Below are 23,997 nucleotides of genomic sequence, written 5' to 3' on the forward strand. Positions count from 1 at the left end.
TCTCTACACTTCCCCACTTACGCTCAAAAATAAAATAAACATTAAAAAAAAAAAAAAAAATGAGCGTACAGGTCTTCGTCCCACCCGGAACCTGCGAATCCAGCCCTGGCCGGAACCTGAGCTCTAACAAGCACCCAAGGGGCCCACCAGAGTCTGCAGGTCTCTGTGCTGCCGTGGACGCACCCACCCTTCACCACAAGAAAGGTCACACTGTCCAAGCTGCAAAACCGAGCACACCTTTATTTCACACCCACTGCAACCCAGCCAAGGCAGAGGAGAACCCTGTGTCACAGTCCCGATTCAAGATCCTCTTTTGTCCATTTGGTAGCTGCCTGAAAACCCGGCACATTTAAATGAAAACCACATAAAAGACCCCTAGAGAAACTGACCCATCTTCCCCAAACAACAGACTTCCTCGTTAGTAAAATCAGCAGGTGCCGATGGAAGCACAATACAAACTTGACCATGGTGTCTGTTCGCACAGAAGACTATACTTAAATGCTTTCAGATCTAAAAACCCAACTGTGAATGTCCAAGAGCCCGATTTTAATTTGACTGTTATCAGCCACCAAGAACTCGAGGAGGAAAGCAAGGGCACCGTGGAAATTACTCTTCCTGGAAATTCAGCCCCACAACCCTGGCGACAAGGGTCCAGGACACAGGAGAGACAGCAGTGCTGATCCGAGGGCCCCTCTGACGTGGAGAAATGCACCTGCTGAGTCTCTCCTGAGTCCATCCCACGGCTTCACAGTAACTTGGTCCTCCGGTCTCAAGCGACTATTCGCTTGTAATCTTTACAGTTCCAAGAATCGATTTTGGCTGAACCCAAGGGTAACATAATACCCATTTGTCCTGCACCCATAATGTCCACAATACAGATATTCTTGCGGTACGAAGGCCATTCTGTCGGTTGCACATGTATATACACAGATAGATGTTGGCTCCTATGGGAGACAAAGCTTTTCTCTTCTTTGGCAAGAGAACATCCACCCGGCGCCACTGCTCTGGCTAGCTCTTTTTCCTACGTTCCCTCATGTGCGCAGCAATGGAACCAGCTATTTCTGCATTCTTCTTGTTCTGGCCAAAATAATCTAGAAACTGGCCATCTGGTCCAATCAAGTACATTATTATTGTATGATCCACCTGCAGAGAAAAAGGTGGGGGAGGGAAAGGACAAAAAGATTACCAAAATAAGTCGCTTATTTTTCTGATTAAATGCTGCAGATGAGAACTTCACATTAATGATTAAATAACCTCTGTAACATGTATCGTTTACAGAATGCGTCTAAGCCTATTTTCATAAATTCACGGTGACAAATACCTAAAATCGTTTGCATTCCAGCACTCTCCACTGACTACTGCCTTAGACATCAGCTAGAATTTGGGATTCTTCTGGTTCTGTCCATAACACACACATGCACTCGATCTCGGAGAATCGACTTCCAAGAAATGGCTGCTGCTTTTGGAAGAAAAGGGTACCTCATTGCTCCCAAATGCTGCCTACCACACTGTATCAGAAGAACCCAGAAAAGTCACCACTACTGTAAGTGTATGATTTACACATTCTGGAATGCAGAACGTGGAACATTCTGGAACGTGGAAATAAGGGTTTTTCTCCCCCAGGAAGCTGGCATAGACTCTGCCGAATGATCCTATCTGAGGCAGATCACCTGGGCCGTCCTCAGGAGACGTAAATGCTACCCCTCCGAGGAGTCATCTTACAGTTATCTATTTTCCAAGCAAAGTTCTGAAAACATTCCTACCTCTAACCTAAGCTTGGATTGGTCATACAGTTTTTATTTATATGCCTCCACTTAATCCAACTTTAAATGAGCAGAAGGCTTGGCGCTTAAGGAGTCCTTGGAATTTATTGCAGGCTTGATTGCTATTTGGCAAGACAAAAAGAAAGGCCGAAATGTGATCACACATACCGAACTGGAGACACCCCCAAATACACCCGCCACACATTATAGGTCTGTGAGGTTATTGCTTTTTTATATACACACATTTGCAAACACAGAGCAAATGGAAAGAGCCACTTGCCTGCACACAGAAGGAAAGAATGTGCCCCAAGAGCTCAAACAGCTGGTGATTTCACGTGTCCTGGAATAATTCGCTGAAGGAGCAGGACGGGGAATCAGCGTTTCTCCGCATATCTGATACCGAGTCAGAACTGGGTCTCCAGCTCGCGCTTTACACCTTCCTCTGTATCTATAGCTTCCGTTTTTCTGTTTCTTTTTGTACTCGATTCTCTCACTCCCTTAAAAAACTAAAATTCCAGGGGACTTATGTTATGAGTGTTCTTACTGGAAATTACTTTCTAGTACAAAACGAAAATACTGTTCTACCCCTATCTGTCAAACTTGTCCGTGGCCGTGTCTCAACGTCCAGCTGCCTTGTGGGCAGAGCGAGAGCTGCCGTATGTATCTAACCCACAAGTTTAGAGTTCTAGTAGGTCCCAGGACAGACACAGGAAGCCAACGTTCACCGACAAGCTCTGTCACATGCCACCTTCGTCCCGAGCCAGGCATCCCACTCCTCTAGAAATAATCCAACAGGCTGGAGAGGAAGTTATAGAACAGTAAGAGCCAGACCGAAGCTGAGAACCCAGGCCTGCCCGATTTCACAGTCCGCTTCTGCTGCCACCTTGCTGCACGATCTCTGCCAGCGTTCTGCGGAGCAGTCTGTATGCTTCACAGACACGTGCATTTTTTATGTTTTGCAAAGTAAATATATGCGCATAAAAACCAAAAAGGATATACGGTAAACTTCTACAGGGGAAGCCTGCCACTCCTTCCAGACTTCCAGGAGTCCCTCCGTTCTCCTCCAAGGGAACCACTGCCACCAGATCCTTCTGGATTCTTCCAGAGAAAACTGTCCACATCTGTTAGCGAGTGTACATACCTGCCTACTTCTTTCTATACAGAAGCAACAACGTCCTGTAGGCGCTTTCTCATTTAACAAGGTATTGGACACCGTTCTCCGCCAGTAAGTACAGGGTAGCTTTTAAAAAATGGTTGCCTGGTTCCTCCCTACGAACAATACTGTAGGGTACAGGTGCAGAAAAATCCCTCAAAGTAGAATCTCTAAAGTAAACAGTACTCCACTTTAAACGCTGACAGATACTGACAGTTTTGGCTTCCGAAGAGGGTCTCTCAGTTAAATTCCTATCATCTATGCACAGAAACGCCCATGGTTCTAAATTTCCTCCCAACAGCATATTCCCTTTTTCCCCAAATTAGATTTCGACAATACATTTCCAACTTTTGACCTTTGCTGATCTAACAGGTACAAAATGGCATTGCATTATACAATTCACATTCTTTCACTAGGAGTGGAACTGCACATCTTTTCTTGGGTTTGAAAGCCAGTTATGTTGTTTTTCAAAAATATTTCCTACTTAATTCTTACATACAAATGCTATATATATAATGTGTATATATATATATATATATATATATATATATATTAATAATATATATATATATATAGCTTCCAGTGGACCCTAAATGTTTGGCACACCCATTTCTCTAATTTTTTTTTTTTTTTTTAACATTTATTTATTTTTGAGAGACAGGGCATGGGCAGGGGAGGGGCAGAGAGAGAGGAGACACAGAATCCGAAGCAGGCTCTGGGCTCTGAGCACACCGCCTGACGCAGGGCTCGAACTCATGAACTGTGAGATCATGACCTGAGCCGAAGTCGGATGATTAACTGACTGAACCCCCCCAGGCGTCCCTGGCACATCCAGTTCACATGTACTATCAGTCTGAAGATTCCACGGGCACTCAAAAGCCAGAAGCTTCCCCTTTCCTACTGCTGCTTGAGATTAAGAAAACCTGATTCCCTCACTCCCTGCGGGTCCTTAAATCTTGACTGAAGTTTCCCACACCATTTTGCGGACGAAAATCTGTGACCTCAAAGGACAGAAGTCATACCAATGAAAAACCTAACAAGCTGGAGAGTGCCTCCCTCTACTGGTTGATTTAACAAAGAACTCATTGGTTCTTTTTCATTATTATTAACTCCAGCGGAGCTCACATACAGTTCCATTAGCTTCAGAGGCACAATTCACTGGTTCTGATCAAAAGGTCAAATTCTTATGGCAGTAGACCAGTATTTTTCAAAATCGGGTCTAGGATGTATTCCAGAAGGTCCAAGAAGTCTCAAGACTTAGATATCTGCATTTTAATTTTTAAACTTAAAAAAGTTAATACTCATTCTGGATTATCTGCGTGACTATCTTATGACTGAATACAAATCTCCGTGGCCAAATACGTGTCTATGTCTATGATCTCGCAGACACCTGCTGTCACTGCTGGTTACAGGGCAGACAGCATGCAAATGATGTGTTCTTGCTGGGTCCCAGACCAAACAGTCAAGGTAGACGACACCAACATTTCAAAGTATTTTAAAGAACACACGAAGGGCGGTTGATCGTATAGTTGGGCATCCAACCCAAACCCTGTTTTGGAGACAGGCTCCTTTAATTAATCACTCCACCTGACCAATGTTACAGAGAAACCAGAGCACGACAGCTGAGGGGGAAGAACTGAACTAATACTAAACAGCAAGGCCAACTATTAATGGACAGGAAAAAGTGTCCCGTTTGAGAAGAAAACCGGGTGGGTGGGGTGGTGCTGATGCCCTTTGTTGGTGCTTCGCTGTGAAAGCCCAGGTAAGAAGAGGGACCGGGTGACGTGGACACAAGGGCTCCGGGGGCAGTGCTGGAGAATGTACGAGCTGTGCAGGAATGACTGCCATTTCTGGTTGCTATCATCAGAAAGCAAATAGTAAACACGTAATTGTGCATATAATTCATATTTGAATATGAATTGAAGCATATAATTCATATTTGAATGGAATATAATTGAAGCATATAATTCATATAAAAATAAACCTGATGGAAAGTCTATCTTCTTATAGCTTTCAGTCTTTTCTCTTGCTTTTCAGAACTCTTGCTCATCCCAAAAACGCAGTTCTCTATGGCCTAACACTGCTCCTTACACCTCTTCCCTGGGGACACAGAGAACCTAGACAATGGGTTTTTGTTTATTATTTTATCATTATTATTTTTTTGGAGAGGGAGAGAGTACGAGTTGGAGACAGGGGCAGAAGAGAATCTTAAGCAGGCTCCACGTTCAGCATGGAGCCTGACGCTGGGCTCGATCCCACAACCCTGGGATCACGACCTGAGCCGAAATCAAGAGTCAGACGCTCAACCAAATGAGCCACCAGGGCTCCTATATATCTTTTTTTTAATTTTTTTTTAAAATGTTTATTTATTTTTGAGAGAGAGAGACAGAGCACGAGTGGGGGAGGAGCAGAGACAGAGGGAGACACAGAATCCGAGGCAGGCTCCAGGCTCCGAGCTGTCAGCACAGAGCCCGACATGGGGCTTGAACCCACGAACTGTGAGATCGTGACCTGAGCCAAAGTCGGACGCTTAACCGACTGAGCCACCCAGGTGCCCCAGGGCTCCTATATTTTTAAATTTAAATAAAGCTTTGTCCCCAAACGATGGGTTTTTTTTATTTCCAACATGGTATCCAAGTACCATGTTCTACTGAATCTAAAATACCACTCATTATATATTTTCCCATAATTTTCTGGGCCACTAAAAAGGAAAATGGGCAATTCAATTATAAGGACACTGAATGTACATTAAATCAGCATCCTTAAAAAAATTATACTTCTGGGGCGCCTGGGTGGCTCAGTCAGTTAAGCGTCCGACTTCAGCTCAGGTCACGATCTCGCGGTCCATGAGTTTGAGCCCCATATCGGGCTCTGGGCTGATGGCTCAGAGCCTGGAGCCTGCTTCCGATTCTGTGTCTCCCTCTCTCTCTGCCCCTCCCCCGTTCATGCTCTGTCTCTCTCTGTCTCAAAAATAAATTAAAAAAAAAAAATTAAAAAAAAATTATACTTCTATTATCCTTTCAAATATCCCTAATTCCTGAGGAATTTGTGACGATCGCAGCTTTTCTCTCATTTCTGCAGCCCACTGTCAGACCGGCACAAGTGTGCGGTCTGAGCACCAGCCTATGGGCGACACTCGAGCGTCTACTTACGATGTAGTCCTCGTCCTCGTCCCTGGGGCCAGGACTGTAATACACCCTGTACGCTCTGGCCACTTGGTCGATCTCTTCTTTGGTGCCAGTCAAGCCAACCAGTTTGGGAGAAAATTCTAAATTAAAAAAAAAAAAAAAAAAGAGAAACACAGTGAAAAATAAGAAGCGAGTAAAAGCACCCCCCATCCCCTGCCTTCAGAGTCTCTGCTGCTGCTTTCTCCCCGTGTGTCCTGGTCCCCCCTTCGTGACTCACGGGAACAGACACGCACACAGAACAAACGCAAACTCTCCCTTGTAATGAAGAAGTCACGTTCACCAAGACAGGCCACATTCTGAGCCATCAAACACACCCTAACACATTTAAAAGGACAGAAACCATACGTGTGCTCTCAGATCACAGTGGAGTTGAACTCAAAGTCTGTAACAGAAAGATCGCTGGAAAATCCCAGGACGCACAGGGACGAAACATACTTCTGAATAACACACGGGTCAAAGAAGAAATCTCAAGAGATATTTAAAAGTATTTTGAACTAAGTGAAAATGAAGACACAACTTGTCGAAATTTGTGGGATGCAGGGGCGCCTGGGTGGCGCAGTCGGTTAAGCGGCCGACTTCAGCCAGGTCACCATCTCGCGGTCCGTGAGTTGGAGCCCCGCGTCGGGCTCTGGGCTGACAGCTCGGAGCCTGGAGCCTGTTTCCGATTCCGTGTCTCCCTCTCTCTCTGCCCCTCCCCCGTTCATGCTCTGTCTCTCTCTGTCCCAAAAATAAATAAACGTTGAAAAAAAAAAAAATTAAAAAAGAAATTTGTGGGATGCAGCCAATGCAGTCCTTCGAGGGATATTTGTGGCACTGAATTTATACAGTGGAGAGGACCTAAAATCAGGAATCTAAATATCCCCCTAGGAAGCTAGGAAAAGAAGAGCAAATTAAATCCAAAGTGAGAAGAAAAGAACTGGAGCAGAAATCAATGAAACTGAAAAGAGGAAAAAAAATCACTGAAACCCAAAGCTGGTTCCTTATCATATGGAAGTGAAATCCTTTCAAAGTCCTCTTGTAATGATCTGGAGGGAATATGTTCTAATCATTTAAATCACATTTCTTATTAATTTGGTTGTTTTTAAATACTCAGATACGGTTGTGAGACATGCTCAAGCTTAAAGATACTACCGCGAATTAAGCATTACAGTGTTTCGTTGTATCCTGAAAAAGAGGTTTGCTTTTTGCTTCACAATTCACTTGACTCCGGTCCAGGGCTGTGTCTCATCTTCCAGCAAATAACCTCCCGGCATGTATTTACTGTTTGGTTTTTGGGATTTATGGAAGTGAGCTGGTGAAGTCACCAAACCACCACGGGGATGGAAGTACAACACTGAGCAGCAGTGCCTTCTTCCAAAGGAAGAGAGGAAAAAAGCCTGTTTTCATTTTTCGGACTAATCCAACCTAAATCGAAAATCCGTTCAGCTACTGAAAAAGCACAATGGCTTGTTTTTCTTTTCCACTCTGAGTAAACAGAAAGGTAAATGAAGTCTGAATTAGTTGTATATCCAAAACTTTTAAAAAATATTGCTGAAATTGCAATAATTTTCGAAATATGAACTTCAATATGTAAAAAAATTTTATTAAGTTTCTTTATTAATTTTGAGAGCAAGTGAGTGAGCACACAAGCGGGGGAGGGGCAGAGAGAAGGAGAGACAGAATCCCAAGCAGGCTCCGCACCATCAGTGCAGAGCCGGATGCGGGGCCCAAACTCATGCACTGTGGGATCATGACCTGAGCCGAGATTAAGAGTCGGACGCTTAACCCACTGCACCACCCAAGTGCCCCCAAACTTAAATATTTTCAAATCCCCCCACCCCATCCAGTGCAACTGGTCAAGATGACACCATCTCTGTATGTATGTACTGGTGGAGAATATTACTGTAAGGGTTTTGCATTTCAGTTACAGGAACTCAGAGGCCTACTTATCGGGAGATATTTAGGATTTGGTTAATTTATGGTTAAAAAGAAAATAACTGCCAATGTAACACACACTTCCGTCAGAGACCGTTTATCACCCCATGAGTTATACCTGCTTTTTACTGCTTTTGGAATAAACTATGCCACTGTTCAAATTTCTGCCTAACCTGCAAACGGTGAACACAAATTCACCTTGAATATCTAATAAAAGCTCTAAAACTTTAAGAAAACATAAGCCTTTGTAACCTTCGGCTGGACAAAGATTTCCTACACATGAAACTAAAAGAAGGGTCTCTAATTGTCTCTAAACCAATAAAGTGCTCTTCAAACCACACCAAGTGTGGGGAGCACGGGCAGGAGCCAGAGCTCTCATGCACGGCTGCTGGGAATTTGAAAACATACAACCACTTTGGAATACTATCAGTTTCTTAAAAAGATGAACACACACCCACCACACGATCCAGCAATCAGGCGTTTACCAGGGAAATGAAAAGTATGTGTCTGTACAGAGGCTTGTACATGAATGGTCTTGGCAGCTGTCTCTCTCCGTAAATAGCTCCAAACTGAAAGTGACTCCAGTGTCCATCATTGGAATATTACTCAGAAGATAAAAAAGAGTCAACTGATAACATGCTAAATCATGGACGGGTCTCAAAATAATTATGCGGAAAGAAGCCACTAAAAACAAAAGAGTACACTAAATAATTCTGTGGACACAGACTTCTAGGAAATGGAAACTAATCTATGTTGACAGACAGCAGATCTGGGGATGGGACGGGGGCAAGGGCACAAGGGGGTGACAGGTATATTCATTTTTTGATGGTGGTGATGGTGTCACAAGTGCAGACATGACAAAAGATAACTGTGCACTTTGAATATGTACATGTTATCATATGTCAATTATATCTCAATAAATATGTTAAAGGACAAGATACAGCAGGTCCTTCACAAAACACACTTTTTTTTTTTTTTTTTTCAACGTTTATTTATTTTTGGGACAGAGAGACACAGAGCATGAACGGGGGAGGGGCAGAGAGAGAGGGAGACACAGAATCGGAAACAGGCTCCAGGCTCTGAGCCGTCAGCCCAGAGCCCGACGCGGGGCTCGAACTCACAGACCGCGAGATCGTGACCTGGCTGAAGTCGGACGCTCAACCGACTGCGCCACCCAGGCGCCCCTCACAAAACACACTTTTAAAAAAAACCTCAAAGCTTTAGATGATACACATTGCAATGTGTCATATAACAAAATTAAATGTAGAAGTACTCATTAGCTCCTTTGGCCTAAATCAGTTTCACCATAATGAGACTTAAAATTCCAATTCCTGACTTTTGAGTGCCCATGTTCCTGTCACTCCTACAACAACAAAACAGATTCTTATTCCCATCATTTTTTCAGCTGAAGGAAACTTGGATCCTAAGAAATTATGCAACTTGCCCAAGCTCCTAAGAACGTAAGCATTCACCCTTAATTCTACCGGCACTTGCTCCTTCGAATTGCTTTCTCATAGGTTTTAACCTGCATGTGATGTTTCAACTGAGATTCTTCTACGAAAAGTTATAAACGTGCTTCTCATAATAAATGTTCTGGATTTATAAAGTATACGGTAGGAGTTCACACTGTGCTCACATCTCATAATGTCGCTAATCTTGGGGCACCTGGTGGCTAAGTCAGTTAAGCGTCCAACTTTGGCTCAGGTCATGATCTCACAGTTCGTGGGTTTGAGCCCCGTGTCGGGCCCTGTGCTGACAGCTTGGAGCCTGCTTCGGATTCTCTGTCTCCCTCTCTCTGCCTCTCCTCTGCTCGCTCACTCTCTAAAAATAAACAAACTTAAAAAAAAAAATAATAATGTCGTTAATCTCCCAACGTCCATACTCCCAGGATGTACATCTGTCCTATTACAGAGAGAATGAGGCACAGAGGCGGAAGGAGAAGCAATGTGTTCTGCCTCTCAACTCAAGATTCTGTTAACTTAGTTGATATCTGAGGCCAAGTCTGGTCCTTCCTGTGACAAAATACAGAGAGCTGTGCATCAGGAATTGAGAAACTTGTTTCTTATTTGCTTATTCACGGTCACAACTGAGCCTCACCTTTTTTATTCACCTGTAAACCTGACGACGACACCATTTGTCCTCCCGTGTCCACGAGGCACGTAAGGTCGAATGAATCCATCTTTCAAGAACTCTAAGAGCTACACAAATGTAAAGCATTATTAATAGGACCTACCTTTCACATACTTGGCGATGGCTTCTTTGGTGTCCCTCTCTGGGTCGATAGTGATGAAAAGCGGAGTTAAATTTGGCAGAGTTGGAATTCCATCTGAAAGAATATTCCCACTGGTCAGAACTCACGCTCCGGGGGAAAAGATGAATGCTGGCAGTTACAGCAGAGAGAGCCGGAAGTGCTACAGCGAGGGTTAGGGAAACACAGGGACACCTAAGCGTGGAGGAGAGGGCGGGGAAGGGATGGGACGGCCTGCGAGCAGGTCCCCAGAGTATCTGCGGTGGGATCAGATAAGAATCCTACTGAACACCTTCACCGGTGCACACGTGTTACCGGGGTCCCGTCACGTGGGCATCTCGTGTTCTGATCCAACGCGATGTGTGCGGTTTTCACCCCACCACACCTCAAGGGCAAGGTGAACTATTAGTGAGGACTGAATCCCCGGAAACAATCCACTTTAAGGATGGAGGCCTGCCTCCTGTCTGGGACTAACCAGTGCGGCTGACAGCACATCACAGACCACACCGCCGTCTTGCTAGTCCGTCACGGGGATAACGACAGTGTCAGTGACGGATGTCTACAATCAAGGGACATAAGCAGCGCTATAGGAGACCAGACCTCACTCACATTTTTAAGCAATTTAACATTTGGCATCAGAACAAGCTCCCTCTGGTAGAGAATATGGTCGTGGGAATCAAAGCAGCAAATGAGCCTGATGCTGAAATTTTATATTCTCAGAAAGCAAATAATTACAACACCTTGCGCCACGGAAATCCGAGGACGTGAAAGTACGGAAAGTAGTTTTTACAGTTAGCGGTGGCTTACCTATCTCATCCACGACTTGAATCATTTTTTCTAGTTCTTCTGGACAGATATCAGGGCAATGAGTGAAACCAAAATAAATCAGGACCCACTGACCCAGGTAGTCTTGGTCAGTGACGGGCTCTCCAGTATGAGTCGTGAGGGAAAACGGGCCCCCGAGGAGAGGCTTTCCCAAGCTCCGCTGCCGCTCCTTCTCTAGCTCTTAAAGAGATACAAACACTCACGTTAAACAAGTCAATCTAACCACAGGCACTGAAATGCCTGATGTACGGTCAGTACTGTACTCATGACTGTGGGGGCACAAAATGTGTCTGTTTTCTAGAAACTTAAAAAATATTTTAAGAAAAACAATCCTATGACAATGCAACAAAACCAAATTGAATGGAATGGTATGGAGAGAGGACTCTAAGAAAGTGGTAAAGGTATTTCTTCCTCTTTTGGAATAGTTCAGTCCTGTCATCAGGTGTGGCCATGGTGGGGGTGGGGGAGGGGCCACAGGGGCCCAGAGCGGACTGTCTGAGCCCAAGTGGGGCAGGGTGGGTGGCCTGGCACCAGGAGTCTTAACCTGAGTGTCCCAAGGGCATCTGAATGGGCTGGGGACAGCAGTGATGGGACCTCAGTTCTATACAGGGGATTAGTAACAAGTAAGTAAATTAAAGATAAGCGTTATACATGGCAAGACGTAGAAAGATGGGGAGAAAAACCCAAATGCAGTCTGTGGCACTGTGCAGAAACTGGAGGTGCCAGGGTCAACTTGTGGCTGCAACATGCGTTCACACAGAAGCAAACGCAGATGTAACCACATCTGTCCACTGAGAGGACCCTGCAGTGGACACAACCCAGCAGCAACGAGCCCTGGGTTCTAAGTATCACCCTCCACTAAAAGCGAACAGGGCTTTTTGGAGACAGGGCGGGTGTCAGGGCCATGGCAGAGAAGTACAAGAGGAGCCTGGAACATCCTGTCACGTCAGACTGAAGGAAGAACTCCAAGAACACTGGAGACGTGTCCCAAGGAACAAGAGCTGCTCAGACTGCCAGGGACCAACAGGGGACAGTGGAGCATCAAAATAAAGAGAATATGGATTACGATTCATTAAATACGCAGGAGAGCACGAGTCCACAAGGATATAAATAAATGGAGAGTTTGATGCGGACTGGGATGAACATTTAAGTGTGTAAATGCACACCACGAAATATATATTAATTACATTTCGGGACAGAAGCCTGACAGACACACCCTCAACCTGAGCACTATCAGTAACGGGACCAAAGGAGGCCCTGTGCCACCAGACGAGACGCAATGAGAACAGAGCGCAAGTTCTGTGACATTCCTGCTGAAGGAACGTGACCCGAATCTGATCACGAGGAAACCAGACAAACCCAAACTAAGGGACATTACTGGCCTGTAATCTTCACAGTTTTCAAGGTCATCAAAGTCTCATAAAGATGGAGAAACTGCTACAGACTGAAGGAGCCTAAAGAGACAAGTAGGTACAAGCCTGGTTCTGAACTGAACTCCTGCTATCAAGAAGGCCAAGTTGCAAAACTTGAATGAGGCCCGAAGACTGAATGGTAGTTAACATGTCAATGTTCATTTTCCGATTTTGGTGGCTGTATCATGATTAAATCGGAGAACGTACCTGTCTGTAAAAAGTACACAACAGAGTAGAGATGATGATGCAGAAATACTTGAATTTTTTAAAGTTTATTTATTTATTGAGAGAAAGAGAGAGCAGGGGAGAGGCAGAGAGAGAGACAGAGAGAGAGGGACAGAGGCGGAGAGAGAGAGAGAGAGAGAGAGAGAGAGAGAGAGAAACCCAAGCAGGCTCCACACTGTCAGCGCACAGCCCAACACGGGGCTCGAACTCGCAAACTGTGAGATCACGACCTGAGCTGAAACCCAGACACTTAACCGACTGAGCCACCCATGTGCCTCTGGAGATACTTTAAATATCGTTTCATAATAGGGTTTTTAATAAAACAAATATTATCGCAGGTGAAATTCCAAACTAAAGTCAAAAGCTTGCTTATTCTAGAATGGTCTCTGCCACTACTTTTCCTGGCTTGTTTTGTTTCTTTGTGAAACTAAAGGAGCTTAATTTCTTGCTAGAATATGAAAATCCCATCGATAAAATACTGGTTGTTACACAAAACAAACAGGTCTGTATATCAATATGGGCCTTCTACTGCTAAGATTCTAGAAGCCTATGAATTCTCCCAGATCTAAACATATCCTTTGTATCATGGCTTCAAAACAGGCTCTGAAGAACCAGAACAGATTTAAGTAATATTTTATTTTTTATTATTATTTAACGTTTATTTATTTATTTATTTATTTATTTATTTTTTTAATTTTTTTTTTTTTTCAACGTTTATTTATTTTTGGTACAGAGAGAGACAGAGCATGAACGGGGGAGGGTCAGAGAGAGAGGGAGACACAGAATCGGAAACAGGCTCCAGGCTCTGAGCCATCAGCCCAGAGCCCGACGCGGGGCTCGAACTCACGGACCGCGAGATCGTGACCTGGCTGAAGTCGGACGCTTAACCGACTGCGCCACCCAGGCGCCCCACGTTTATTTATTTTTGAGACAGAGAGAGACAGAGCATGAATGGGGGAGGGTCAGAGAGAGAGAGAGAGAGAGGGAGACACAGAATCTGAAACAGGCTCCAGGCTCTGAGCTGTCAGCACAGAGCCTGACGCAGGGCTCGAACTCACGGACCGTGAGATCATGACCCGAGCCGAAGTTGGCTGCTTAACTGACTGAGCCACCCAGGTGTCCCATGTGATATTTTAAAGTTTGACTAGAAACTTTTAAACCAAATCTTAAAAGCCTGGAGTAGTGACTAAAATATAAAGTTCTCGTAGCCAATTTCTGGACATTTCAAGTGCTAAGCCAGAGCAGTTCCTGGCACTCCCTGACCAGATTCTCCCTATTTCTCTCCATCATCCAAGGTCAGCCGGTGGCCCTTTCCTCTGCTGATACTTGGTGTTCTGTAGGAGGGGCTGGCCCTTCAGAGGCTGGGGAGAACCTCTTCTAGTGAAATCCTTCACTCTGTGTCTGCTTCCCTGTCACGAGCACCTCGATGGCTGGAATGCATCTAAGTCATCCTTGGGAACTCTCTGGGCCTCATACCACCCACGCTGCCATCTGTTCACAATTAAGTCTTCATATTGTTACACAGTGGCATCTGAATACAGATAAAAACACAATGAGAAACCAGGTGAATTCCAAATCCAGTTTGGAAGTCAGTGAACAGTACTGAACCAATCTTAATTTCTTAGTTTTGATAAATGACCCATGGTTATATAATTTGTTAACCATAGGGAAAGCTAGGTGAAAGGTACATAGTAACTCTCTTGTGTCATCTTTATAACCATCCTGTTCATCTAAGATTATTTCAAGATAGGGGTGCCTGGGTGGCTCAGTCGGTTAAGCATCCGACTTCAGCTCAGGTCATGATCTCGAAGTCTGTGAGTTCGAGCTCCGCGTTGGGCTCTGTGCTGACAGCTAGGAGCCTGGAGCCTGCTTCGGATTCTGCGTCTCCCTCTTTCTTTGCCCCTCCCCTGCTCACACACTCTCTCTCTCAAAAATAAGAAAACACTAAAAACTTTTATTGCAAGATAAAAAGTTTAAAAACAAAATAAAAGATGCTAAAAAAAAAAAAGAAAGAAAGGTTTTATTCAGAGCTGAGCAGAGGATATCTACTTACTCTCTGTCTTTTCTTTCTTGAAGTACTTCATTCCAGCCAATAAGGCTCCACCAATAGCAAATGTGAATGCTAAAGACTTCCAGGAAACAGGCTACTGGGGCAGAGATTTTACAAACAAAAATACTAGTCAGATGCAAACATGCAATTGTCCTACATTTATTACTATGGTAGTTTTTAACATACATAAACACACATCTTGATCTTCTTCAACATGTAGAATGTTTCATGTTGCTCTGGGATGAGAAAATACTGGGGCGCCTGGGTGGCTCAGTCAGTTAAGTGTCTGACTTTGGCTGAGGTCATGATCTCACCGTTTATGAGTTCGAGCCAGCCCCGCATCGGGCTCTGTGCTGACAGCTCAGGGCCTGGAGTCTGCTTCGGATTCTGTGTCTCCCTCTCTCTCTCTCTCTCTCTGCTCCTCCCCCATGCAAGCTCTGTCTCTCAAAGATGAATAAATGTTAAAAAAAATAAACTGAAAAAAAAAATACTCGACAGTGTCTGTGGATGGAATTCTATCTGGGCTGCCAACACAATTACAGAGGCATTCCTTTTCAAGAAGAAATTCCCTAAGTCCATTTCCTTTCATGTGAAAGAGGACCTGAAGCTCAAGTACCAGGACTGTTAACACGTGTGACCTTGACCATAGTGGCTGATTTCAAATCCAGTTAATTATGTGTTTGTGCTGATATGGAAAATATAAATAAACCAAATAACAATTTGGGAGGTCACTCTAACTCTGGCTTCCAGAAGTAACAAAGTCAAAGTAGAAGAGATCTAAAAAATGGAGCTTCTTGCAAATTGCATCAAGTTAATTCTTTGTACTCTTTTTCAGGTCCCAAGGTAAGTAAGATGTCCACTACCTTGGTCTAATTCATCACCCTTCTTCCCCCAGCTTCTAAAACCCACTTCTCTTAACCATCACTAGTGGGGAGCGGCTCTCAGGTTTTTCCAGATCAGAACTAGAACCTGAGCGAAATCAAAGAGGGCATACCCAGCACGCAACTACGACCCACATTTTGCTCAATTTCAACTTACACATCGAACATCTAAAGGGGCGTTCAAGTGACAGGAATTAATATGCTTGGATTCCTCAGTCCTGGTCAGTTCAAGGTTGAGACCTTCAAGAACACCCGAACTCATTTTGGGGGCAGGGGGGCACAAAAGCGCACTACAATCCAAACCCGAGAATCCAACCGCGGGGAGGCGTCGGTTCTCTCTTCCGCGCTGGGACCTCCCGCAAACCGAGGGGGTCGCGGGATGAGAGTCTGTGACCGCGTAAGGCTGAGCCGAGGACCCTTCCAGGCCCGGCCGAGTGGTTTCCGAGATTGCGACCAAGTGGGATGGGGAGGTCGCGGGCCGGCGTGGAGACGCGACGGACAGAGGAAGGGCTCCGGCTGTGCACTCACCCCGGGCTTGGAGGGCCGCGTGGGGTCTCTGCGGCCCTTCGGCTCGGGACCCGACGACCCCGGTGGAGGTGGCGTCGCCGTGCAGAGGGGCCGGTCTCCCCGGCAGCTGCGAGCGAGCTCCGAGGTCCGTCGCGCCTCCTCTCGCAGCGCGCAGAGCTGCCTCATCCAGGCTCCGGCGGTCCCGTCCGCCGGGGCCCAGACCCCGAGTCCGTGGGGCAGGAGACGCCAAAGTCGGCTCCCCGGAAGCCGCATAGCGGACCCCGGTATCAGTAAGAAGCCCGCCATGGACCTAGGAGACCGCGCCTCCTCTAGCCCGCCCCCCCAACTTCCGGCGCCGGCTCCACTTCCTCCGGAAGTCGCAGGGGGCCGCTCTTTCCGCTCCGCTCGTTGGTGGCGAGGTCGCCGAGCCGGTATCCCGGGAGGACTTGGCCGCGGACCCGCCGCGCGGTAGGTGGTTCCTTGCGGCTGGAGGCGGGTCCGGCCGGGGCTGGGCGGGGGCTTCGCGGCGCGGGCGGGCGGCCGACCGACCGGGGGCGGGAGGCTGCGGCGGCGTCCGGGCCGCGCGGCGGGGGCGTGGCGGCAGTCACCGCCCGCAGAGCCCCGGTCCTCCTGGACGCCGGCGGGGAGCCGCTGGGCTCTGACTGCGCTGCGCCCCCAGTGTGGAGGCGGACCTGTCGGGGTAATTGGGGCGGCCGCGGTGGGGTAGGAGTGCCGGGCGCCCGCAGTCGTCCCCTCGCCGCGATGTCACCTCTCTGGGAGCCACGGCTCTGGCTCAGCCCGCTGGGCCCCCGCGTCCCAGGGTGCTCTCGCCGACGCCCCTCCCCGCCTCGGTTCCCGGGTTCAGCCTGGCGGGTGAGGCCCTCACCTGGGACCCCCTGCCTTGGGGGGCAGCCCGCGTTCAAGGCACGGAGCATCCCTGCGCCTCCCATGCTCGCGGAGGTACAGCTTGCGCGCGCACACACATACACCCTCACACCCTCTTTGCCGTCTTAATCTCTTCGCGTCTGCACTCTTGACGCCTCCCCACCCCACTGGATTGGCAAAACACTGGAAAATGCCCAATTCTCTTCCTTAACTTCAGGTCACACTCCCGCGTGGCCTTGGTCAGCGAGCTTCCAGTGAGCAGAAGCAGCTCGTGTCCCAGTGATTGGGGGACTGGGGCAGGCTGTGTCCTCGAGCCCGCACCACTGGCCCAGGACGGTCAAGTTGGAGCCCGGTGATGCCTGAGTTTCTTGCTTCTGGAGTCGAACTGGGATTTTCTGGAAGTTCCGCTCCAAGTACACGGTGCACGTCAGATCATTTTCAAAGTAAAATTTTCTGTTCTGAGATTGCCCTTGGGTAACTTTTTTTTTTTAATCGTCTTATTTCTGTGTATTTGTTTTCCTAAGGAGTTTTCCCACAAATTGCCGAAAAGATTCAGTAACAGCTTGCTAACTCAGGCAAGGAGCACACAAAATTATTGTTTATCTTTTTTAATTGCTCCTGTGTATGTTAAGTATGTCGATCATATAGCTTAAAATTCAGTGTTATTTTTAGCTGGTCTGTTAAATTGTGTTTACCAAAGTGATTCCTTCAATAGCTTTATTCTTAATTTGTTTACCAAAGCATTTTTTGCAACTTTTTTTTTTTTAAGTAAAAAAAAAATTATTTATTTTTATTATTTATTTTTGAGAGAGACAGCATGAGCAGGGGAGGGGCAGAGAGAGAGAGGGAGCCAGAGACTCCGAAGCAGGCTCTGTGCTGACTGTAGCGGTTTGGCGGGGGCTCAAACTCACGAGCTGTGAGATCATGACCTGAGCCAAAGCCGACACTCAACCGACGGAGCCACCCAGGTGCCCCTACAACTATTTCTTATTACATTTATAATATTAAATAAAATACTCATTTCTAAAACCATTCTTGACTCAAAGTAGGTGTTTTAAAAGTATATGTGGGATGAATTGCTCATCACACTTCTAAACCTGATTTTATGGACCCATGAAACTCTAGTGTTAAAAGATCCCTAAGAAGTTTTCTGGTGTAAACCTGTCGCTTTTATTACGACTTTTAAACCATGGAGATCAGCAAATGAGTTTTCCCCTTTCAATTTAGATACTGTTTTTGAAGGAGACGGGACCTAGGTAATATCATCTAATGTTTGTTCTATCAGTAGCGACCGGGCTGATCAGATTTTGTGCTTGACCTAACGTTAGGCTGTCTTGACTAGGACAGGACTAGCCTGACTTTGTGTGGCTCCCTGTCATTGACTCTAAGTCTAAAGTTCTCTTTTGGCCAGCAAAAGAGCGAACACAGGATTAAAGTGAGAGATGGCTAATATCTGGGAAAAGACAAGAGCCCCGAACAAGGGTCTTCCCTGTTTTTATTAGGATCAGAAGGCTTATAAATGTGATGATGGACGTGCACAAAGGGACAATGAATCTGTGAATGTTAACTTGTGGACGTGAGGGAAAGGGGGTCTTAAGGATATTCGGGGTTGGGGGTTTGGGTTAATACAAAACAAAATCCAGGCGCTGGGAAGTCGGGAGGAAGGTTGTTTACAGCAGACAGGAGGCAGGACCTCTGTTTATCTTCGCTAGGCTAGGGGATGAGACAGGTAGGAGGAATAACCTCAGGGTTGACAAGGCACCTTTTCTTTTGTTAACCATCTATGCTCCAGGCTGCTTTGCCTGCAGCGTGGGGTCCGTTGTCCAATTTACCTAACCTGGCCCTATCCCCCTGTGAAAGCAGCTTCTGCCATAGGACTAAACTGGGGTGCTTCCACCTTGAATATCTAATCTTGTTTATTTCATATACCTGTGTACTGGGCACCTTTGCACCGTTTCTATTTCAGGACTTTGCCCCTCCCTCTCTATTCTGGGGGCTCTGCACCCCCTCTCTATTTTGGGTGCCTTTGCACCTCCCTAGTCCTGGCACCTTTGTGCCTCCTTATCCTCGGGGTGCCAATCTGGTTTACCCAAACTCAGGTTTGAGCATTTTAATGGCTTTGTATTTCTTTAAGCATTGTTAACCCATTGGCGTAAGCCCGGGGGGGGGGGGGGGGGGGGGGCGGGGGGGGGTTCCTAAGCTCATCCCCCATAGCTCCCAGCACTGTAACTTGTTCACTTCATCTCAGGTCCAGATTCCCGCCCCATGTGCCTAGCCACAAACCTTTCCAGCCTCAGCTTTTCTGTTACTGTAATATTTAGCACAATTAAATGCTCAGACTGCTCACCCCGCCCCCCCCCCCCCCCCCCCCGCCTTTTCTTTCCACAGCCACCCATCCCATGGGCTCTGCATATAAAAACTCTGCTGACTCCACCTGCCTTCTTCCCTAAGATGCTTCTGGCTTAGCCTCTGAGTGTCTCTATCACAGTGGTTCCCCTTGCCGGTCTCTCCTTATTAATATCTGGACTTCTTTGCCCACTGCTTTGGTTTCCTTTGACAACAGCGTAGGGCCGTCTTCATGCACAAGTTCATCATAGATGCTTGAGGGACTTCGACATGGAGCTTCGTCCTTCTGCCGGTCTTATTACTGAAGTTTTATTCGTATCATCTTGTAGCAAGTTTCCAGAAAATAAGCATCTCTGAGATATTTCTTCCTGATTTTTTAAAATTTTTTAATGCTTATTTATTTTTGAGAGAGAGAGAGAGAGAGAGAGAGAGAGCGTGTGCATGCACAAGCGGGGGAGGGGCAGAGAGAGAGAGGGAGACACAGAATCCAAAGCAGGCTCTAGGCTCTGAGCTGTCAGCACAGAGCCCGACGCGGGGCTTGAACTCATGAACCGTGAGATCGTGACCTGAGCCCAAGTCGGATGCTTAACGAACTGAGCCACCCAGGTGTCCCTAGAGTGCTACAAATGATGAGCCTACCTTGACACATCATAATTAGTGTTTATAGTTTGCATTAGGGTTCAGTCTTGGTGTTGTATATTCCCTGGATTTTGACAAATAAATAATGACAGGTATTCTCTGATATGGTAGCATACAGAATAGCTTCACTGCCCTAAAATCTTCTGTGCTCCACCTGTTCATCCCTCTTTCCCCTTTGACCCCTGGCAACCACTGATCTCGTTACTGTCTCCATGGTCCTGCTTTCCCAGAATGTCATATCTTTGGAGTCCTATGGTATGTAGCCCTTTCACATTGGCGTCTTCCTCTCTCTTTTTCTTTCTTTTCTTTTTTTTTTTTTAATTTTTAACGTTTATTCAGTTTTGAGAGACAGAGCACGAGTGGGGAAGGGGCAGAGAGAGAGGGAGACACAGAATCTGCACAGGCTCCAGGCTCCGAGCTGTCAGCACAGGGCCTGGCGCGGGGCTTGAACCCATGGACTGTGAGATCATGACCTGAGCCAAAGTCAGATGCTTAACCGACTGAGCCACCAGGTGCCCGTTTCTTCCTGTTCTTAAAAATCATTCATGCCTAAGGAGGTTTTCACAAAATGCTGCCTGTGTATCATGCACCATGACTATTTGGAGGAGTTTTTGTAGGAATTTACTAATAAAGTTTTTGAAAACCTGGTAGAGTTTTCTATTGTATTCTGATCTATAAAAAGCTGCAGTCGTTTGGTTATTTTGAGGTTCACTAGGCAGATGTATTTTCTGATAGATAATTAAAAAATAGCGTGCAGTACTTTGTGATTTACAAGGTGGATTGCCGTGCGTTATAAGTGAGTTGAATCTCACAAGTGCTGATGAGGGTTCTCTGGCTCCAGGAAAAACTGGGCCTACAGTTCACTTCCAGGTCTTCAGTTCCAGAGCCTTCAGCGGCCATCCTGCTGCCCGGTAACTGAAACGTCGGTAATGTCACATATAGTGGTGTGCGGTCCAAACTTTCAGAACAAAGTCCCACTTGAAACTTGGGATTTTCCTTTCTTTTCAAGAGCACATTATTCCCTTAGCTCTTCTAATCCGTCTAGACTTGATCTTCTCTACAAATACTCTTAAAAAACCTTACAGACATTTAGAAACACGCAGAAAAGTAGAGAGAGTAAACCTCCCGTGCCCATTACTCACTTCAGCAGTTACCCTTTACTCACCCACTTCTGTGTGTATATGGCGGAGGCCGGAGGCCATGGAGGCCACTCGGAAACACTCTCATGCCCTTGGCGTGTTTCGAAATTCCTAGTTTCCCCACCGGAGGCGTGTGAGCTTTTTATCTCTCTGTCCACCAGGAGCAGTCTTTCTGAGCTCCAGGCATCTTGTAGGGCCAGACTGTAGAAGACGTTGAATTAGTTTCTTGGGTCAGTCCCTGCCCACTCGGGGTTTTTCTTTTTGACCCGCCTTACTCACCTCTGACCCTAACAGTCCTTCCCTGCAGGTGGCCTGGCCCCTACCCCTGCTTCATGCCTTTCTCCTAACAGATTGCAGTAGCGATTTTCATTTCTGTTTTTCAAAATAGTTTCTTTATTTCATAAAATGGTATTTCCCTGTCTTTAGCCTTGTTTTCTTTTCTTTCCTTTTTTTTTAAGCAGACTTCACGCCCCGCACAGAGCCCAGTGCGGGGCTCGACCTCATGGCCCTGAGATCAAGACCTGAGCTGGGATCAAGAGTCGGATGCTTAGCCGACTGAGCCACCCAGGCGCCCCAGCCTTGTTTTTAAAAGCTCTACGTCTTTGACATTACACGTCTCCTTTCTACCGCAGAACGCTACTGTTTGCAAGTGTGTGGCCCCTGCCGCTTCTCTGCACACTGCTTAGTTTTAGTTTTCATTAAGAGGTTGGCAAATCTTAGTTTGCCCTTGAGTTTCTCTAAACTGTATTGCAGTGGAAGGTGTATCCGATGGGACCTTAGAGCCAGTTCCGTTTGGCTTCACTGAGAGGAGAATTTAATGGCTGATAGAACGAAACGACCAAGCAGGGACAGGTGGGTCCAGGCATTCAACTGATGTTTCCAGGAACTTGACTTCTTTCCGTCATTCCGGTCTGCTCCCATCTGGGTCGGGTTTCTTCTCAGGTCGCCTTCCCCAGCAGCTCCAGTCTTCGCCCTCAGCTTCGCACCATAGTTCTGGTAGTTGGGCTGGTAACTCCGGCAACAGTCCCGCACGCAGCTGGTGCTGGCTAACTCGGCCTGGGTCACGTGCTTGCCCCTGACCGACCAGAGGGACGCTTCCACAGCCAGCAAGGGAAGGCCACACCACGTGCGCAGAGAGTGAGGATTTGTGTAGATGTCTAAAGAGACAGGGGTGCTGTTAACCACAAGAACAGGAAATGAATACTGTCTAGGCAGGCAAAAATGATAGCTGTCTCTGGAGAAGATCAAATTAATTGGGACTAAAAGCTCCCTCTAGGAGATGCACCATACCATTATCACCTTAAAACTTGTGAGCGTAAACACAAAAACAAAGAGGCTTTTCTGGCAAGGGAGAACAGCATTCCCAGAAATCGTTTCCTCTGAAGCTTTTGGTAATAACGCTCCAGGGATACATTTACTCACTTACCTTCTGGTTGGATTCTTCCATTACTCCGTACTTGGAGTCACAAATATTTGAAACCTAGTATGACTACAGATTGCCATCAGATTTGGAGGAGCTGTAGATTTATTGTATCTGAGTTCTTCACCTTTCAAATGAGATGATCTGACCCACCCCCCACACATACTGACTGCCTTGCTTTCTACTGGGATTTTCGGATGAGGACTGCAGGAAGCAATGAGCATGTGAGAAGAAAAAAAAAGCGTAAGGACACCAAGCCAGTTTTCAGGATTGCCATCTTTCTAGTGCTGCTTTGCCTGTGTTAGGGCTATAGTTCCACCAACCAGAATAAGGAAGAAAGTAGCGGAAGCTCCCATTGAGTGGGTCAGGTAGAATCGTGTCCTTCGTGAACGACAGTTTCGGAATAAAGGCCCGTCGTCCTCAAGCCACATTGAAGTCCCACCCTTTGGCCGACTGCGGAGGGTCCCCTTCACATCTGACAGCAGCGATCTGTCGACTAAGACTTCACCTATTGTAGATGGTTCAAAGGACCCAGTAGCCATAGTGGGACCAGGAGTCCGAAAGTAATTTTAGAAATTCCAAATGGATTTGTTGTTTTAGAAACAACTAGGCCTTAATAAACTTAGATATCACAGCACAGTTTATTACTGTAGACTTAGAATAAGAATAGTCAATAGGAATAGGAATAGACTTAGGACCGTAGCCTTTGATTTACAAAAAAAAAAAAAATGTTTACTTTTGAGACACACACACACACACACACACACACACAGAGTGTGAGCGGGGGAGGGGCAGAGAGAGAGGAGACACAGAATCCAAAGCAGGCAGGCACCAGGCTCCAGAGCACAGAGTGGGGCTTGAGCTCACGGACTGTGAAAACATGACCTGAGCTGAATTCGGACGCTTAACTGAGTCCCCCAGGCGCCCCTGAGTTTTATTTTAGTTTTTAGTGTTCTTGGCTCTTTTAAGGTGTTACAAATGATTCTAAATTTAGGTTGTAAACAATCTAATAAAATCATAGCTTTTCAGGTCTAAATCCCTTGTTCTTGGCTAGTGAGGGAGGGCACAGATCACTTGTAAGAAGAAAGGATTATGTAGTTCCCATTTTGGTTGTGGGGCCAGGCTACTTAATCCTCAGGTTGAAAACTGGTTCAGATTAGAATCCAACTATTGAAGAACCAGGAGCGTTTTCTCAGAAATGGAGATAGTCACATCAATATTACAGTTTTTGTGCTGGATTTTGTTTGTTTAAAATGATTCCTCTCATACCTTTATTTCCTCTCCCTGTTATTCCAGGTGTAAAATACGAGAAAGTTATTTCAAGTGGTGTGGCCACCAAAGAAAAGATTCAGCCTGACACAAAAATAACCTAGAGGGGGAATCTAACATATCGAGTGCAATG

General features: G+C 46.2%; 2 protein-coding genes across 8 annotated transcripts in view; one reads left to right on the forward strand and one right to left on the reverse strand.

The window, feature by feature from the left end:
- Positions 1–220: 220 nt before the first annotated feature.
- LOC123603013 (protein SCO1 homolog, mitochondrial) lies at positions 221–16,528 on the reverse strand. Of its 2 annotated transcripts, none has more exons than XM_045487389.1 (6): positions 16,188–16,528; positions 14,782–14,872; positions 11,167–11,271; positions 10,252–10,344; positions 6,069–6,184; positions 221–1,143 (listed from the first exon to the last, which is right to left on the reverse strand). In XM_045487389.1, exons 1-6 carry the CDS (start codon positions 16,470–16,472, stop codon positions 1,009–1,011), a joined length of 825 nt encoding a protein of 274 aa, XP_045343345.1. In that variant the 5' UTR covers positions 16,473–16,528; the 3' UTR covers positions 221–1,008. The 2 variants fall into 2 exon arrangements, with proteins under 2 accessions (XP_045343345.1, XP_045343344.1); XM_045487388.1 differs by having other exon boundaries at positions 11,074–11,271; positions 16,188–16,526.
- A 2-nt stretch (positions 16,529–16,530) lies between these two features.
- The window catches only part of ADPRM (ADP-ribose/CDP-alcohol diphosphatase, manganese dependent), a 293,792-nt gene continuing 286,325 nt past the window's right edge, over positions 16,531–23,997 (forward strand). For 2 of the 6 annotated variants that reach the window (XR_006714677.1, XM_045487387.1), the window contains exons 1-2: positions 16,914–17,039; positions 17,269–17,494. Coding sequence is in view for 3 of the 6 variants with exons in the window: in XM_045487387.1 (XP_045343343.1) it covers positions 17,407–17,494 (88 nt within the window). In the remaining 3 variants the exon portion in view is untranslated. Of the gene's footprint in view, positions 16,635–16,913; positions 17,040–17,268; positions 17,495–23,997 lie in introns of those variants that run through there. The other 4 variants (XM_045487383.1, XM_045487382.1, XM_045487385.1 and 1 more) reach the window with 4 other exon arrangements.

Source organism: Leopardus geoffroyi, chromosome E1, assembly GCF_018350155.1.
Source record: "Leopardus geoffroyi isolate Oge1 chromosome E1, O.geoffroyi_Oge1_pat1.0, whole genome shotgun sequence".
In the NCBI taxonomy this organism is placed as follows: domain Eukaryota; kingdom Metazoa; phylum Chordata; class Mammalia; order Carnivora; family Felidae; genus Leopardus; species Leopardus geoffroyi.